This window comes from Mastigoproctus giganteus, chromosome 12, assembly GCF_048544385.1.
Source record: "Mastigoproctus giganteus isolate SK-2022 chromosome 12, ASM4854438v1, whole genome shotgun sequence".
NCBI classification, from domain to species: domain Eukaryota; kingdom Metazoa; phylum Arthropoda; class Arachnida; order Uropygi; family Thelyphonidae; genus Mastigoproctus; species Mastigoproctus giganteus.
In genome coordinates, this window is record NC_143586.1 from 58,120,948 (window position 1) to 58,136,700 (window position 15,753).

Below are 15,753 nucleotides of genomic sequence, written 5' to 3' on the forward strand. Positions count from 1 at the left end.
TTTTGGCAAGAATAACATACTTATATTACTCGTGATCCCAACAAAAGGCATTTATATGAGGAAGGAAGAATAATGTACTGGAATGTAAAAAGTTTTCATTCAGACAGAAAGTTGTTAATCATTGCAACAAGCTGCCTTTGCAAGTAGTTGAGACTAACAGATAAGGGTAATGAGAGTCATCTATCACCTAGTGTTACACAAAAGTTACATCCTTATCACGTACTGCAGGTTGTAAGGACTGGCACTGGGAGATAGTTATTAACTATCAGACTCTGTTGGTGGCTTCTGCACAAAGCTATGAATGGATGGATGAAGAGCTGGGATTACTAACTTGCATAATTTATATATGTCGGCACTGTCACAGAGCACGATAACACATTTTCATAGCAGCATTGATGCTCTGTAATCCAGTGTTTGCCTATGTCCCATGTTTCTATCATCACTGCCATATTTGTATGCCGTGCACACGAATAAATATGAAGCACTCATTTACCTATCATTTGAGAAAATTATACTTTCTACAGTGTGCATCCAATACTTGCTATGCCTATTTGTATCTTAATCCATTTAGTTTTTGTTTTCTTTATTTAACAACTTCATCAAGCTTCTGTTCTATAATATATAATGGGGAAAAAATTTAAATTTCAGCCTTCAAATAAGCAAACTTAGTCAAAAAAAAAAAAATAAATAAAAATAATTGGAAGAATGATAATACAAATGCAAACCATTTGTGTCTCTCATTTCAGCTTCTCTTTGACGCATATAAGCAAAATCTTTCACAATGGACTCTGACAAATCCTCTAACTTCTGAAGTTCTACTTCCAAAGGCTTTAATTTGCCAACTTCAGCCAACTGGAGGAAAAAAAAAAAAAATTATACAGAAGTCTGTACACCAATGTACTGGATTTATAATATGTAAATTTTGTGTATCAGTTTACATTTAATCTTAAACTGAATCACTCAAAATAAATTGCAAATATTTGTAACTAGAATATTTGTAACTAGAAACACTATTTTTGATTTCTAATAACTAGACACCAGATTATATGCATTTGCATATGTGCAAATGAAAACACACGGTGTGACTATTTTTGCATATAACACGACTATTACTAGCAAACTCATATTTTTGTTAATTTGATCAGTTTTGGATTAAACTCAAAAATGTGATTTCAATCATAAGCACGAGAAAATGTGTTTTACTTCAATTCTTGTGCATGAATTAACACTGTACATTCATGAGAGTTCAGTTTTGCCATAAACAATTTACAAACAGCTTTTGTTCAAAAATCAAATCCGTTGCTAAACCTAGAATCATGAATTGCACAATAACAAAAAAGAGTTCACTACGTGTGGCATAGGGCTTACAACACTGGTCAAAATCTTAATACCCGTATTTCAATATTTTTAATTTATGAAACCAGGATACTGGTATTAATACCAGTATTCCAAAAACAAACATTTTTCTTAATAAATTTTGATGACAGTTAGGTGCAATAAAGTAAGGAAAAAACAAGTACTGCAATTACTTAAATTAATGTTTTTAATAAACTTTTATTACAATAATAAATATTCTGAAAAAAAATTAAAAATGCAGTTATCCTGAAAACAATATAAATACATATTCATACTGCAAAATTTAGTTACGTTTAAGCATCCATACTATCTGTCCAAATAAAGTGAACTCTTAAGAAACATAAGCATTATCGTTTAAACTGGATTTAATTTTGGTGCATATTTGATTAGCGGCAGAAAACGCTCTTTCGGATTCTTTGCTGGATGATGCTATTATAAAGTGTAAAGTGTGTTTAGGGTCAAACGGCACCAAGGGTTCCTCTTTTTTCTGCACATAGTTTTCATCATCATGTAATACAATACGCTGTAAAGGCCAGAGATTTAAAAGTGTGTGGATCTTGTGGTGTGTAATGTCGTGTGCCGTTGTTCTTCTGGCCAATTAGCCGCTGGGTCCATGATGAGGCCCAACGTTGCCCACACTATTGTACTGAGATAGTCATAGATGATCTTAATTCCATATTTTCTAGGCTTTGAAAATTTTTAACAGGAATATTTAAAAGTATTTCATTAATTGCCAACTCAAGTTTATCTTTTAAAATCTCATTAGAGAGTCAGGCAATTTCTTATTTCGGAAAGAATTTGCAGAACTGATGTTCTGTTCATCATTTTCTGAAGAAGAAAGCCGTTTTATTAAGCAAAGTATAATTTTCACTATAGTATCTTTACTAAGTCTGGCAGAGAGCAGAAAGTGAGGATAAGGAATAAAGAAGAGAGCAAAGAGTGCAGTTAAGGAATTCTTCACATATATAAATGCAAAGAAGAGAAGGGCAAATCAGATCGGGACTCACATGTAATTGTGTGGGATAGTATTAGATACCCCACTGATGTTGCAGATGAACTTAACAGTAACTTTGTATCGATATTTACATTAGTGAAATAATAAGGAGTTTACCTCAATATAGTAACGTAGAACACTTCCGTATGATACCCTCCAGAAATTAAAACAAAAAAAAACCGACAACTTACCGGTACATTAGAATAAAATATAAATAATTAAATAATCAATTTAACACAATTCAAATCAATTTAAAACAATTAAAAATCAAATTAACGCAATTACAAGAATCTAACGAAAATATTCAAAACGAGCTTCCTTCCTGAAGCTCATTTTGAATATTTTCGTTAGATTCTTGTAATTGCGTTAATTTGATTTTTAATTGTTTTAAATTGATTTGAATTGTGTTAAATTGATTATTTAATTATTTATATTTTATTCTAATGTACCGGTAAGTTGTCGGTTTTTTTCCGTTTTAATTTCTGGAGGGTATCATACGGAAGTGTTCTACATACTATATTGAGGTAAACTCCTTTTATTATTTCACTAATATTATTATCAACGTAGAACATATTGAGTATTACAGCTCTGATTCATACTATCTAATCGATATTTACAGAAGAAAAACACTATGTTAATGACAAATTATGGAAGTTATGGAAAAATATGTAATTAATGAATTTCACATGATTATTTAATGAAAAAAAAAACTTCTGCACCTATAGGCGAGTAAGGCTCCTGAGGTTGATGGCATATACCCTATAATTTTAAGGGAGGCAGCAAGTGAGTGCATTGAACTATTGAAGCTAATTATGAGAGCATCACTAGAATCGGGAGTGATTCCATTGGATTGGAAAAGTGCCGATGTATCTCCAATACATAAGGGCAGTTCGGTTCTAAGAGTGAAGTGGGGAATTACTGGCCGGTTAGTCTAACTTCAGTAGTAGGGAAAATCATGGAGGCAATTCAGGATCATTTAGATAGAAATGGAATTGTGAAGGATATGCAGCAGGGTTTTTATAAAGGGAAAAAATCTGGTTAGCTATTTTGTCAGGGTCACTCAGCTGGATTTAGAGAGTAATTTCAACATTTTTTTAAAATTTAGATTTTCAGCAAAGCATTTGCCTCAGTCCCACATGAGCGGTTACTTTATAAGCTGAAACAGGTTGGAATCACAGGGAAAATCCTTAGATGAGTAGCAGAAGGGCTTCAGGGCCGGAGGCAGAGGGTTGTGATAAATGGTTATTCCTCAGATTGGGTTGATATAAGAAGCGGGGTTCCCCAAAGATCAGTATTAGGACCACTGTTGTTTTTGATTTTCATAAATAACATCAATGAAGGGATAGAGGGCATGATGTCTAAATTTGCAGATGATGTAAAGATTGGTAGAGTAGTTAATCGCCACCAAGCAGAGCTTCTTCAGAGTGACCTAGATAGATTTCAGGGATGGTCAGAAAAATGGCAGCTATGCTTTAATACATCAAAATGCAAGGTCTTACACATGGGGAATAGCAACCCCAAAATAACTTATACACTTGGTGAAGTTCAACTAAAGTCAGTAGTGGAGGAAAGAGACTTGGGAGTTACGATATGGTCAGACATGAAGTTCTCCGAGCATTGTAGACAGGTTGCAAGGTTGCACGGTGTCCCATTAATGATTTATCGAACATTTGCTAGTAGAGATAAGGATGTCATAATCCCATTATATAAGGGTACTGTTAGACCACACTTTGAATACTGTGTTCAAGTATGGAGACTACACCTAAAAAAATCATCAAGCTGCTTGAAAGGGTCCAGAGTGGATAACTTGTCTGATGAGATCAGCAAAAGGGCATCCACACGAGGAAAGACTTTGAATACGTGGGCTAGCATTAGTAGAGGCATACGATGCAAGTTATGCAGCATCAGCCAAAAAAAAAAAAAAAAAAAGGTCGCACAGCTTGAAAACTAGGCGCCTTAGGGGAGACTTAATTGAAGTGTTTAAGGCTCTGAGAGGCATAAACAAAATGAATGAGGACGAAATTTTAAAGGTTATAAATGATTCTAGAACTAGGGGCCAAAAATACAAATTACAGAGGACACGTTTAGACTGGATTGCGGGAAGTTTTATTTTAGCCAGAGAGTTATAAATTACTGGAATAAATTACTTACGTGGGTGGTTGGGGAAATTGAAAGGTCAGCTGGATAGTTTACCTACGGGAGGAGGGTTTGTTATTTGTTATTTGGTTTTTAGGAGCATTAGCAACTAAGGCCATATTGCTCCGGGAATATGCGGTGATCATTCCCTGATCTTTCCGCATTCCCGTATTTGGTGGTGACGGGATCGAACCCCGGTCTAATCAAGAAGCGTGCGTTACGCACTGCTGCTTCTTCCCACCTGGCTACGGAGGCGCCACGGGAGGAGGGAAACACATAGGTTGTATATTTGAATTTCTTTTATTATTTCTTTTATTAATTTTTTTTTTTGGCTGGTGCAGCATAAGCCTTAAGCTTCCATGCACCATATGGCCATTACTAATACTAAATAATTTGTTATTGTATTGTGTCCTGCTTTGCAAATACTGAGGGACCTGTGATAAATTTGTATACCTCTGTGAAATATGGAGTTTCAGTGCCATATGCAATACTCTAACTATTTAAAAATTTTGATTGCCAGAGTTTCATCATAAATTTTATGTTAGCATCTGCAGTTAAAAGATTTGCTTCTTTGTGGCATAGCACATCTACCGCTAACTTTATAGGCACTAATGTAGATATAGCTGCAGATAATAAATTATATTCACTCTCACAGAAATATACTTGAATCTAAATCAATTAAAGCTTTCTGCACACAGTATCTCAATTCAAAAAAGCTTTCAAGCGTTGTCAATAACTGTTCCAACGAGTTTTGGAATCTAATTACATGAAAATTTATTTGCTAAATTCTGCTGCAGTACACTTTTGTAAATATTTATCATTTTTGGTTTGCAGTTATAAAATCACATGGCACCTCCGTAGCCAGGTGGGCAGGAGCAGCAGTGCGTAGCACACACTTCTTGATAAGATCGAGGTTCGAGCCCGTGACCACCGCATATCCCCAGAGCAATATGGCTTTAGTTGCTAATGCTCCTAAAAACCAAATAACAACAACATAAAATCACATAAAGGTGACAATTATTTTTTAAATTAGTACCAAAAAACCGGTATTTTTGTATCAAAACCAGTATTTGAATACCGGAAAAAAATTACCGGGATTCCGGTATTGTAAGCCCTAGTGTAGCAGTATTGTCTTCTGTGTTGCTTGTGAAAAGAACATTCCATTCAGAAAAAAAATACAGATCAACCAACCTGTGAAAACTACATTGCACACAGAAGAAGAGGAAGGAAAATTTTCCAGATCAGTCACTTTTAACTAAGCTATGTAAATCAAGAGAAGAGAAAAGTCACTTTTCAAAGGATCTCTGTCTCACCAAGGTAAGTGGCATTATTCTTTTCAGTAAGTTAAGCAATCCAGTTTTCAAACAATTTTTGAAAAAAGGAAAAATATTGCACCAAAACATTCCAGATGGCTCTACCTTGAATAAGAATTATTAACATTTATGAAGACATCATTTGCAAAATCCATCAAGATATTGGAGAAAACTGCTGCTAGATGTCTGCTAATGAAACAACAGATGTTAGTATCTGCTAATTGCACACTTGGTACGTGGGAAATTAATCAGAGCCTTCTCATCTGCATTTGCTTGCTTGTAAGGGGTTCTCAAAAGCATGAATTACTCCACAATCTCAAGATTTGTGAATGATTATTTGCGGTTATTGTGAACCAGACTGAGAATTACACCATGCTAAAAAGTTTGCATTTTTGTCCATGACCCTGCTCCACATATGATAAAGGCAGTTTCTTCCTTGCAAGATTTTTCTATCCAAATCTAATCCACATTACTTGCATAGCTTATGGCTTATGTAGACTTGCATAAACAAGCTGGGTGAATTTTGGTGAAGTTAATGAAGTTATTTCATATGTAAAAATGATCTTAATAATTGGCCCTACATGCATAGAGTTGTTTTCTCTCCTGGTCTTCCTCTTCTATCAGAGCCTATTTTGACAAGATGGAGAACACAGATATGTGCAACATTATTTATGCCAAAGATTTTGTCCTATAAAAAGAGTCTGATGTTTGGGATAATGTGGATGTTGCAGAACTACACTGGTGTGCAAAACTTAAGGACCAGTCAGTTTTTCACCTGTATTTTCTCATAGGAGTGCCTGGATATGGGAAAAGCATACCAAAGGAACCTTGTGAGTACAGAAATAATGAAGGAAATAACACCGACACAATGAAGGAAACAAAACGGTACAGAGGGACTTTATTCAAAAATGGCAACATAGCACTGGCTGCCATGATACAGATGCATCACTGCCAAAGATGGAACAAAGGGAAGAGGTGGTCCTCAGTAGAAGATATGGCCATCCCTAATGTCGATGCAGGCTTTGCACAGCCTGTCCGTACGTAGAACAATGTTGTTAAGCTCTTGCGGTAACATCGCCCATTCCTCTGTCAGCGGCATCTTCAGCTGGTAAACATTTTCTGGTGGGTGTGGATGTGCTGCTAGGCATCTGCCCACAGCGTCCCTTATGTGTTCGAAGGGATTTAGATTGGAAGAGACGGACAGGCCAATCCATACAAACAATGTCCTCACTTTCCAAAAGAATATCAACAGTTGCAGTGCGATGGGGTGTGGCATTATCATCCATAAACAAACTCGGGGCCAATGGCACCTTGGAACAGTGCACATGGGGAAGGATTACCTCAGTACAGTAGCGTGCACATGGGGAAGGATTACCTCAGTACAGTAGCGTGCACCAGTTAAAGTACTGCCTTCCAGTATCTGGAGTTGTGTACGTCCATCCAAGATAACACCTTCCCAGACGAGAACACCACGACCGCCATATCGATCCCTTTCAGTGATGTTTGTGGGGTGATACCATGTGCCAACCTCTTGCCAGATTAGCTGACATCCAAAATCGCTGCTGAGACTGAATCTACTCTCATCAGTAAAGAGTACCTTACCCCATTGCGCTGCTGTCCAGTCATTGTGTTCGATGCACCACTGTAAACGGTGTCTCTGATGGGCAGGTGTTAAAGGGACAGCATACTGGCCGTCAGCCAAACAGTCCACCTTTGTGGAGTCGCCTGGCCACAGTAAACCGCGACATCCTGCATCCTGTGCAGCTGGTTTGCAATGGATCCCGTTGTCTGGTGTCGGTCCCTCTTGGCCTGTAGGAGTATACAGTGGTCATCACTGGACATTGTTTTTTGTGGATGACCACCACTGGTCCATCGAACAGCTGTACTTGTCGTTCTGAAGGCCGACCACACACGTGAGACGATGCTATGGGCGATACTGAACTCTGCTCAGCACATGAGCTTCTGGTAACAGATTGGATATTACTAGTCCAGATGACAAACGATGATTTCAGTGCAACTAGATCAACTAGACAATTCTGTATTGTAAATCAAGTATGTACTGCAGATTTTGTTTCAAATGGATTGTAACAGCAAAGTTTCAAATATATTGCACCTCTACTTTGGCTGGGAGCCATCTTGTTTTTATGATGGCAGATTGAAATAGAAATGCCCTGGTCAGTACACATTACCCACCCCTAAAGCAATGCAAATACAGTTTTAGTTTGGATTAGATCTCTGCAGATCCTTCAATCTAAGCACTATCTTCAATTTAAGCACTATCTAAACAGGTAGTGCTTAAATTGAATGGTCGCAATCTTGTTTCAAAATGGAGGATAAAAGTTAACCACTATCAACCAGGTTACTCAATTACCATGATGGGAATGGAAAAAGGAATTATGCACGTGGTAATTTGGTTTCAACTGGCCTGTAAACATTATGACAATTCTATACACCAACCAGCTTTCAGAATGGACAAAAATTTTGGAACATAATAAATATATACACTCAGTAATCACTGAATTATGACCATTTACTTAATACCGCATTGGGCCACCATTCGCACTGATAACAGCCGCTATTCACCGAGGCACTAATTACACTAAATGTGTGAAGAGGTTCACAGGGATCTGCAGCCATGCTTGCCTGCAAGGCTTTCCACAGTGTTGGAACAGATGACGGCTGCGTGTTCATATGCTTTACTTCCCGTTCCAAAACATCCCACAGGTGTTCAATTGGGTTGAGGTCAGGTGATTTGGAGGCAAATCAAGGTGGGTGATATCTTCACTCACTGTGTTCCTTGAGCCACTTGTACATAGTGCAGACCTGACGACATAGCACATTGTCTTGGAAGATCCCATTTCTGTCTGGGAGACAAATGTAACATGGCAGGGTGCACATGGTCTCCTAATAGCTGCTGTTAGACCTCACCAGTGAAATGCTAGTCCCCACACACCACGGGTCATACTTCTTGCCAGCAAAACATGCCCTATATTAAGCAACCACTGCCACCTGCTTGGATAGTGGGTACCACACATGATGGATCCATAGACTTGTCTTGCTTTTGCCACACCTGAAAGTGCCTGTCAGAATGTTGTTCCAAGTAATTGGACTCACCTAACCAGCACACTCGTTTCCAGTCCTCCAGTGTCCAACCAACATGTTGTTGACATCACAGCATTCGCTACTGATGATGATGATCAATGGTAAGGAGAGGATGTCACTTGGATTGTCTGCTGTGGAACCCCATATGTCTGAATGTGTGTCACACCATCATTTGGGATACTGTTCTTGCATTCCCCACATTGTAATGTGATATCAACTGTCGCACAGTGACCTCAAGTTGAGCCCTCACAACACTGCACCCTTCACTCAACATGAACATCCACCTTGCATAATCCTTTACAGTTCTGTCAGCGGGAGGTGGTTGACCCATTTGACACCATTCATTGTACACCTTAACCACATGAGCTCCCACAATTATGCACCTTTGAAACTCCGCGATCTTTACTATGACCTATAACTGCTACTTTATTACTTTGACTAGAAGCAAATTACCACTGCTCTAGCATATAAAGCTGTTTAGTTGATATACTGAAAGCTATGCAGCATAGTCTATTACAGATGGGGTGGTCATAATTCAGTGATCACTCTGTGTGTGTTTGTGTGTAATTAATAAATTAAGTGATTAGTGAAAGACAGTGCTTAAAAAAATAAAAACCCTTGCCTACCACTTACAAAAGTGGTGGCAGAATTTTTCTTATAATGTTAAATCAAGTTTGCTACTTGGTAAAAAAAAAGGTAAACTTCAGCCATCATCAACCCACTGCAAGATGGAAGCCTCCTCAACAATTCATGCTAAGGGAAATGGACCATAACCTGCCACGCTGGTCCAGTGCGGGTTGGCAGATCGACCGTATTCAGCAGTCAGGGGCTTGAACCCCAGTCTACTCAAAAAGCGTGTGCTACTGCACTCCCACTCCTGACCACTCGGCTACAGAGGCCAATTCGCTACTTGGTGCACTGTTCTAAATAAAACAAACTGTTTCAGTAGAGATGCTTTTTTTTTTTTTTTTTTTATTTAAAGTGTTTGCCACTGTCTCAAGTTTCAGCTCTGTTTGGGGTCTCATTGGTGAGTATGTAGGTGATGCGAAGACCTCTAAAATCCAGTGACAAAAAAAGTATCCACAATACGAGATGCAAGAGGGTGCACAAATATAAAATTAAGTATATTAAGAAGTGATTTGTGAAAACTGGTGTTACGAGTACTAATAAACATTATTTTAAGTAGTGTCCAAAAACATTTTTCTTAAGTAGCACATTATGCAAATTTTAATATTAATCAGAGTTTTCTAATACAGTCAGTCCTTGTATAACACGTGTTTACACTACATGAATTCGAGCATACACAATTTATAAATAGGGGAATGATATCTTATATAACACGAACCGAATTCACTTATGCACGATTCGCCTTTGTGTTTACAAGAAATGGCAGTCAAACGCAGAATCACCCCAACCGAACGCAACACGATAGGAATGAAGAGAAGATTCTGAAAATGTATTTATGTTTTTTATATCAGTGAAGGGGAAACACATTTCACCATAATAACGTAAAAACCAACACAATTGCAGCTATCAGTATAATCGGAAATGCAATTAGATCGAGTTTACTACCAGTTTATAACAGATTCCACTAGCAGAAACGCAACTGGAAATTGTTTTTATTGTTTTATAGTAGTAACCCCTAGAAATGTGCTTTAGTAAAATGTGAGGTGTTAATATCTCTGCCTTTATGGTGTTGTTTATTCAGTTGCTACACACGCACAGCTTTGTTTATGTGTATCAAGCGTGCCTCCTCGTTTTGTAATTCCCTAAAAATGAGTAAAATACTTAAAAGGTGTGAAAAGGAAGTGTCCTGGTGAAGATACTGCAGATTAAGAGAGAAAAAGAAAAGCAATATCGTTAAACAGAGGCAGACTGGGTCAAAAATTCTTACCCGGGAAAATTTATAGTGGCCTCATACTATGGTTTATGGCCAAAATCACACCAGCCTCCTGCCCATAGGGGTTTCCCCGGTAAGGCTTATGGCCAGTCTGCCTCTGTCGATAGAGAAAAAATATGAAATTGTGACACACTTTGAGTGAAATGAAAGACCATGTGATATTGCACGTGCTACAGACCTAAATGAGGCAACCCCGAGAATTACAAAGAATGCAGAGAAAATAAAAACAACTTTCATAGCAGGAACAACTCAAAGTGTAATTAAAATCCATTAGATTAAGACACAAAGAATTGGAAGAGATGGAATGCCTGTCATCTGTTTGGATAGAAAATCAAACAAAAAACAAGTTTGCTTACGATAGAAGTAAAAGCATTAGCAATATTTTATTACGTAATAGTCGTAATAAAATGCGTAAGTATTTTATTACGATTATTTATTGTGTTTGGTAATGTTTTGGTTACAAATGTGTGTTCAATCTTGGATGGTCGGCACCTAACCCCATTTTCCCCATAGGGCCTGTTGTTTATATTGCACGATTTTGCATTGCACGAGGGTTTCTAGGAACACAACTATCGTGCTATACGAGGACTGACTGTATTAAGTAAACTTTAATTTTTGTACACACTCCTGCATCTCATATATTGTGGACACTTCTTATCATTGGGTCGCTAAGGTTTTCACACTGCTTACCTGCTCAATGACGAGACTCCAAACAGAGTCAAAACTCTAGTCTGGGACAGGGCAAACACTTTAATGAAAACAGCAATACACTTTTCCATCGTAGTAGTGCAATACTAAGGGAACTTGTGGTGAAAGTGCCGCCAGATCTCCTAGATCAGTGAACAAAGTAGCAAACTTAGTTCTACACAAGAAAAATGGCTGTGGCCATAACTTACAGTAAAAAATTAAAGAATTGACCCATGGTGAAAAAGTTTGCGTTTCTGTTAGTGATACTCCTCCATATACAATAAAAGCAGTTTCTGCATTACAGGTTTTCTATTCAAACATAATCCACGTTACTTTCTTACTCCATGGCTTACATAACCTAGTAGAAACAATTTAGGAAAATTTTGATGAAGTTAATAGTTATTTTTTACATAAAAAAGATCTTCATAAAATTCTTTATCTGCACAATTTACAGAGATTTTCAACCTGGCCTTTCTCTTACACCCAAGACTATTTTGACAAGGTGAGGAACATGATTACACGCAACATTGTTTTATGCTAAAAATTTTGATCTATAACAAAAAAGTTGTCAATGCTTTGGATGATGCAGATGCTGCAGTTATTGACATTGCCAAGGTAATTCTTTCTAAATTCTAATTCTTTGATTAGAAAATGTCTGTTGTTCATTGACACTCATTTTGCATAGCTATCTAATTCTATAACCAAACTTGGACGTAGATATTCTCTGAGCAGTCCAACTGAAGTGGAGAAAGTTCAATTAGAAATTTGAACCACCTTTGAAGACAGATGGAAAATATAAATATTGTTAATGTTTTTAAAAAGAAATCCAGATTTTCATATTTTTAGAAAAACAATGACTTTGCTAATAAAAATGAACAGGAACTTCCATTTCAAGTGGAGGCTTCAAAGGATCACATTTTTAAATTTAGTCCAGTCACTTGTGTGGAAATGGAAAATTGTTCTCTACCTTTAAAATGTTGCTCTTTCAATTTTTGGTGCCCCTCCCAAACTTTGTCACACCGAGCCAATATCACATTGGTTTGCCACCTGACCCTGACTAGTGGCATGTGGTCTCACAGGTCCCTAAGCAAAATTTATTGCACATTGATCACGTAGTTGATTTTAGTGGCTATTGATTTTCCGAAGTGCAAAACCCACATACACAATCTTACTGAGTAGTTTTGGAAGTAATATGTAATTAATTTTGTTTACAATATAACATGAAATGTACTGATAGAAAAGGTGTCACATAATTCCCGCAACTATTTTTGCTTGCAGTTTTGTGAAGTACTGGTATATTTCTCATCACGTGTTTTATGCTACTGCTATAAGAAGTTATATACAGTTCATTTTATGCTTTAATTATTACATAAAATTGGACAAATATATAAAAAAGTGGAAATACATGTGCAATGTTGAATTTTTGGGCACTTGGTATTTTGTAAGCTTGAAAATGGAAGAGACTAACAGTCATGTTTATACTCCCCCCCCCCTACGAGCAAAAATAAATAAATGAAGAAAAAAAGTTTTCTTCATTGAATATAACAAGTGTAAAAAAACATTTTTAAAATTTTGAATTTTTCATAAAAAAAGAAAGCCTTTGAATGTTTTGCATCCATTCATTAAAGGTAAGACATTGGTATACTCCAAAGCAGAATTCAGATGATATCTTTTTTAAATATGTTACCATTAACACTGCATATTATATACCAAGAGATCTGTAGAGGCTGTGACTGTGTAATAGTTCTTAAACTATAACAACATGTAATGAACACATATTCACAATTTTATTTTTACTATAATAGTTAATTTTTGAAGCACACCTTGTACCTTAAATAATGTGAAAATATAACTTACACTGTCATAACTTTTTGCCTCCACACCATGTTTCAATGTCAGAGAAACATCTCGATCCATGCCTCTTTGACCTGAAATATACATAAGCACTATTTAATAACTGCATTCACCGACAAGTGTTTAACATGGACTTTTTTTTTTAACCATAGAAAAACATTACTAATAAGGAATTCATGGTACTTACTGGCTAAGAAAATATCCACACTTCCATGAATTCAAAATTGTGAATGCCTTGCACTATAGACAAAAATTATAATTATTTTAAGGACAATACCTGTCGTCACACTTACTTTCTCAACATTTTTTCTTTATTCTGAAATTCTTTGCTTGCTTTATTTTATGTATACAGTAGAGAATTGGTTCTGAACTGACTCACCACATACAATGTTAATTTAAACAATTTTAGATCTCTGCATAACACAAAGAACTAAGACTTATCAGCAGTAAGGATTGTGGGTTTTTGTTTAATCAAAAAGGAGATCACTATAAGCTGAAGGCTGAGAAACTACAGTATGTTTGTGGTATATGTACAGTAGACTTTCAGAATAATGCCACCTTCGGGGATTCAAGGTGCTGTTATTTCGATTTTTCCGTTATCTAGAAAGTTTTATTTTTAATATATTTAATGCAGAAATAATGAGGCCAAATAAGAAATAGAGAGATTAAGAATGCAATTTTATTAACTGCACATAAAATACATAAACATGATGATGATTCAGTGTTATATTCCACCATCAATACATCCCCGTTTACATCCCATTCTATTTTCTTTATTATATCAAGTTTAGTCTGCACAGGTAGCAACAGTGGTATCGTTACAGTCTACCCCACACCAGGTGGAAAAGGCCCGGGTTCAAATCCCGTTGATCACACGAGGAACTTTTATGGGCTTTTTTCACTCCGTGGCTGAGCTAGTCGGTCTCGGGCATAGAGAGCAAGGTTTTCCCCAGAAAGTGGGGTTTTTTCGTACAGCAAAACAGACAAATTGATCAGACAACACACGCAATTTGCAGACACATTACACGTGGGTAGATGAATATTAAGTTTGTCACTAAGCTTTAATGTTATTCTTTTCTTCTCTGTTTTTAATTTTATGAGCCATAATTAGGGGTTTTTAATTTAAAATAAATGTAAAACAGCAGTATAATCTGTGATACCAGTACAGAACTCACTTTCAAAATGGCAAACTAAACAAATACAGTAATCACGTGACTTGCTGTTTTCTTTTTCCGGCACTGCAAGACACCTGCGCTGTATGTAAACATCCAATCTCAATGTGCCGTCAGCTTGAATGTTCCATTATATGGGGTGCCATTATTCCAAGTCTACTGTGTTAGAGTAAAAATAAAGAAAATACAGTACACTATCATGAGAGGCCACAGTAGCCTAGTGGTCAAGCATGTGCGGGTGCATAAGTACACGTGCCTTGAATGACCGGGGTTCAAGCCCGTGACTGCCGAATACGGTGCTGCTTCTTGTATTCTGTGTATCTTGTAAACTCCTCTGACCGTTTGGTCGTCTCGGAGTATAAACAGAAAATTTATTTAATTATTATATGCAATGATATACTATTCAATACAACTAACTCTTGATAAGGTTTTATTTCAAATCACAGCAGTGGTCTGATCCCAAGATTTCTTGGTTTGAGAGTTTGCATTTTGTTAAGACATGAGACAATCACTCAATGCCAAGTATTGTAACAATACAAACTTGCTTCCTTGCATCATTCTGCCAATACTAAACTATTTTATTCTGTATAGTTAGCTATAAAAAATATAACAAAACATTGAAAATTTTCATTTGGATATGCTCAAATTGTATCCAACTGCACCAGATGGACAACGAGAAAAATAAGATTTATAAGCTGTTACTTAGTTTGCAAGTTCTTCAAAGCAAAGGCTTCCATGGTTTCATAACTTGCAGTAAATTGTTGATACTTGTAGATTGCTGATAACTGAAGGGAGGTTGTGGGCTTCTGAGTTTCATTTTTGCCAAGACTAGTATGGAGGAAACTGTATAAACTGAATCACCAGCAACTGGCTAACAGTAGTAATGTGGTGGAGTACTTACTTAGAAGAATATTCTGTTTGCATTTGGAACAGTAGGAAGACTAACAAAATATCATAGTAGGTTGATTCTTTTATGTAGTGCACATATGACTAAATAAATTTCTGGCAGACAAGGTGGAAAGTTTCAAGATGCTGATTTAAGAATATCAAAGAAGCCTTTGATAGTAAACATTACAAATGGTAGTCTTAGACATGATAAAAAAACAAATAATTATATTTAATTAAACAATTATACTAATGACATTAGGCATGGTTCATTGCAGAAGTTTTTTTTTAGAAGGAAAGATGGTTTGACAATATCAGAGAGTGATCTTAATCTCTCTCAGTGTGCTTTTTTTT

At 36.6% G+C, this 15,753-nt stretch overlaps 1 protein-coding gene across 1 annotated transcript in view; it reads right to left on the reverse strand.

Annotated features, from left to right (window-relative positions):
- The window catches only part of bai (Transmembrane emp24 domain-containing protein bai), a 72,265-nt gene that overhangs the window by 23,274 nt on the left and 33,238 nt on the right, over positions 1-15,753 (reverse strand). Inside the window, exons 3-4 of the mRNA XM_090386598.1 lie at positions 13,346-13,416; positions 726-852 (exon numbers count right to left, since the gene is read on the reverse strand). Coding sequence (XP_090242724.1) covers positions 726-852; positions 13,346-13,416 — 198 coding nt within the window. The remainder of the gene's footprint in view (positions 1-725; positions 853-13,345; positions 13,417-15,753) is intronic.